Source organism: Hemibagrus wyckioides, linkage group LG03 (assembly GCF_019097595.1).
Source record: "Hemibagrus wyckioides isolate EC202008001 linkage group LG03, SWU_Hwy_1.0, whole genome shotgun sequence".
Classification (NCBI taxonomy): domain Eukaryota; kingdom Metazoa; phylum Chordata; class Actinopteri; order Siluriformes; family Bagridae; genus Hemibagrus; species Hemibagrus wyckioides.
This window is the reverse complement of record NC_080712.1, coordinates 1,652,646-1,655,145: the sequence shown is the minus strand read 5'-3', so window position 1 is coordinate 1,655,145 and position 2,500 is coordinate 1,652,646. Positions and strand designations below refer to the sequence as shown.

General features: G+C 42.3%; 1 protein-coding gene across 5 annotated transcripts in view; it reads right to left on the bottom strand.

Annotated features, from left to right (window-relative positions):
• Nucleotides 1–2,500, bottom strand: part of uso1 (USO1 vesicle transport factor) — a 38,761-nt gene that overhangs the window by 12,201 nt on the left and 24,060 nt on the right. For all 5 annotated transcript variants that reach the window (XM_058379300.1, XM_058379320.1, XM_058379328.1 and 2 more), the window contains 2 exons: nucleotides 532–686; nucleotides 317–382 (listed from right to left, as the gene is read on the bottom strand). In XM_058379300.1, coding sequence (XP_058235283.1) covers nucleotides 317–382; nucleotides 532–686 — 221 coding nt within the window. The remainder of the gene's footprint in view (nucleotides 1–316; nucleotides 383–531; nucleotides 687–2,500) is intronic.

Sequence of the window (2,500 nt, the reverse complement as noted above, 5' to 3'; positions counted from 1 at the left end):
TTACACACAAACACTCAATACACTCAACACATCTCATTCTGCTGACTCTGAACCTGCACTCATAGAGCCTCCACTTCCTGTAGGACACACACACACACACACACTCAATACGTCAAACACACACACACACACACTCAGTACACCAAATACACATACACACACACTCAATACGTCAAACACACACACACACTCAGTACACCAAATACACATACACACACACTCAATACGTCAAACACACACACACACACACACACTCAATACACCAAACACACACACACACAGAGACAGACAGACAGACGTTAGATGTTCCTTGTACCTTCAGTAGTTCTGTGTTTTCTGATGCAGGTGCTGGCCTTTCTGCAGACTGAGCTGCTTCTGCTTTCTGAAGACACACACACACACACACAGACACACACACAAACACACACACACAGACACATGAAATGAAATTACCAAACAACAAAATAAAGCATATAGTTAGAATAAAATAAATAACACAAAACTCTCTCTCTTTCACACACACTCACACACCAGACTGTTGATGAGTGTGTCCTTCTCGGTGAGTTGTGTCTGCAGCAGTGTGTGTTGTGTGCGTAGCTCCTCCAGCTCCAGTCTGAGTGCAGTGAGCTCCTCCAACTGAACACCATTCACCTGAACATCAGCCTGAGACACTGCTCCATCTTTACCTACACACACACACACACACACACACACACACACAGGAAGTCTGAAAGATATAACCTTCTGTGTGTAAGTATGAACGTGCATATGTGTGTGTGTGTGTGTGTACCCAGTTTGAGAATGTTGTATTGTGTGTGTGTGTGTGTGTGTACCCAGTTTGAGAATGTTGTATTGTGTGTGTGTGTGTGTGTACCCAGTTTGAGAATGTTGTATTGTGTGTGTGTGTGTGTGTGTGTACCCAGTTTGAGAATGTTGTATTGTGTGTGTATGTGTGTGTGTGTGTACCCAGTTTGAGAATGTTGTATTGTGTGTGTATGTGTGTGTGTGTGTGTGTGTACCCAGTTTGAGAATGTTGTATTGTGTGTGTATGTGTGTGTGTGTACCCAGTTTGAGAATGTTGTATTGTGTGTGTGTGTGTGTGTACCCAGTTTGAGAATGTTGTATTGTGTGTGTGTGTGTGTGTGTGTACCCAGTTTGAGAATGTTGTATTGTGTGTGTGTGTGTGTGTGTACCCAGTTTGAGAATGTTGTATTGTGTGTGTGTGTGTGTACCCAGTTTGAGAATGTTGTATTGTGTGTGTGTGTGTGTGTGTGTGTACCCAGTTTGAGAATGTTGTATTGTGTGTGTGTGTGTGTGTACCCAGTTTGAGAATGTTGTATTGTGTGTGTGTGTGTGTGTGTACCCAGTTTGAGAATGTTGTATTGTGTGTGTGTGTGTGTGTACCCAGTTTGAGAATGTTGTATTGTGTGTGTGTGTGTACCCAGTTTGAGAATGTTGTATTGTGTGTGTGTGTGTGTGTGTGTGTACCCAGTTTGAGAATGTTGTATTGTGTGTGTGTGTGTGTGTGTACCCAGTTTGAGAATGTTGTATTGTGTGTGTGTGTGTGTACCCAGTTTGAGAATGTTGTATTGTGTGTGTGTGTGTGTACCCAGTTTGAGAATGTTGTATTGTGTGTGTGTGTGTGTGTGTACCCAGTTTGAGAATGTTGTATTGTGTGTGTGTGTGTGTACCCAGTTTGAGAATGTTGTATTGTGTGTGTGTGTGTGTGTACCCAGTTTGAGAATGTTGTATTGTGTGTGTGTGTGTGTGTGTACCCAGTTTGAGAATGTTGTATTGTGTGTGTGTGTGTGTGTGTACCCAGTTTGAGAATGTTGTATTGTGTGTGTATGTGTGTGTGTGTGTGTGTGTACCCAGTTTGAGAATGTTGTATTGTGTGTGTATGTGTGTGTGTGTACCCAGTTTGAGAATGTTGTATTGTGTGTGTGTGTGTGTGTGTACCCAGTTTGAGAATGTTGTATTGTGTGTGTGTGTGTGTGTACCCAGTTTGAGAATGTTGTATTGTGTGTGTGTGTGTGTGTGTGTGTACCCAGTTTGAGAATGTTGTATTGTGTGTGTATGTGTGTGTGTGTGTGTGTGTACCCAGTTTGAGAATGTTGTATTGTGTGTGTATGTGTGTGTGTGTACCCAGTTTGAGAATGTTGTATTGTGTGTGTGTGTGTGTGTGTACCCAGTTTGAGAATGTTGTATTGTGTGTGTGTGTGTACCCAGTTTGAGAATGTTGTATTGTGTGTATGTGTATGTGTGTGTGTACCCAGTTTGAGAATGTTGTATTGTGTGTGTGTGTGTGTGTGTGTGTACCCAGTTTGAGAATGTTGTATTGTGTGTGTGTGTGTGTGTGTGTACCCAGTTTGAGAATGTTGTATTGTGTGTGTGTGTGTGTGTGTACCCAGTTTGAGAATGTTGTATTGTGTGTGTGTGTGTGTGTACCCAGTTTGAGAATGTTGTATTGTGTGTGTGTGTGTGTGTACCCAGTTTGAGA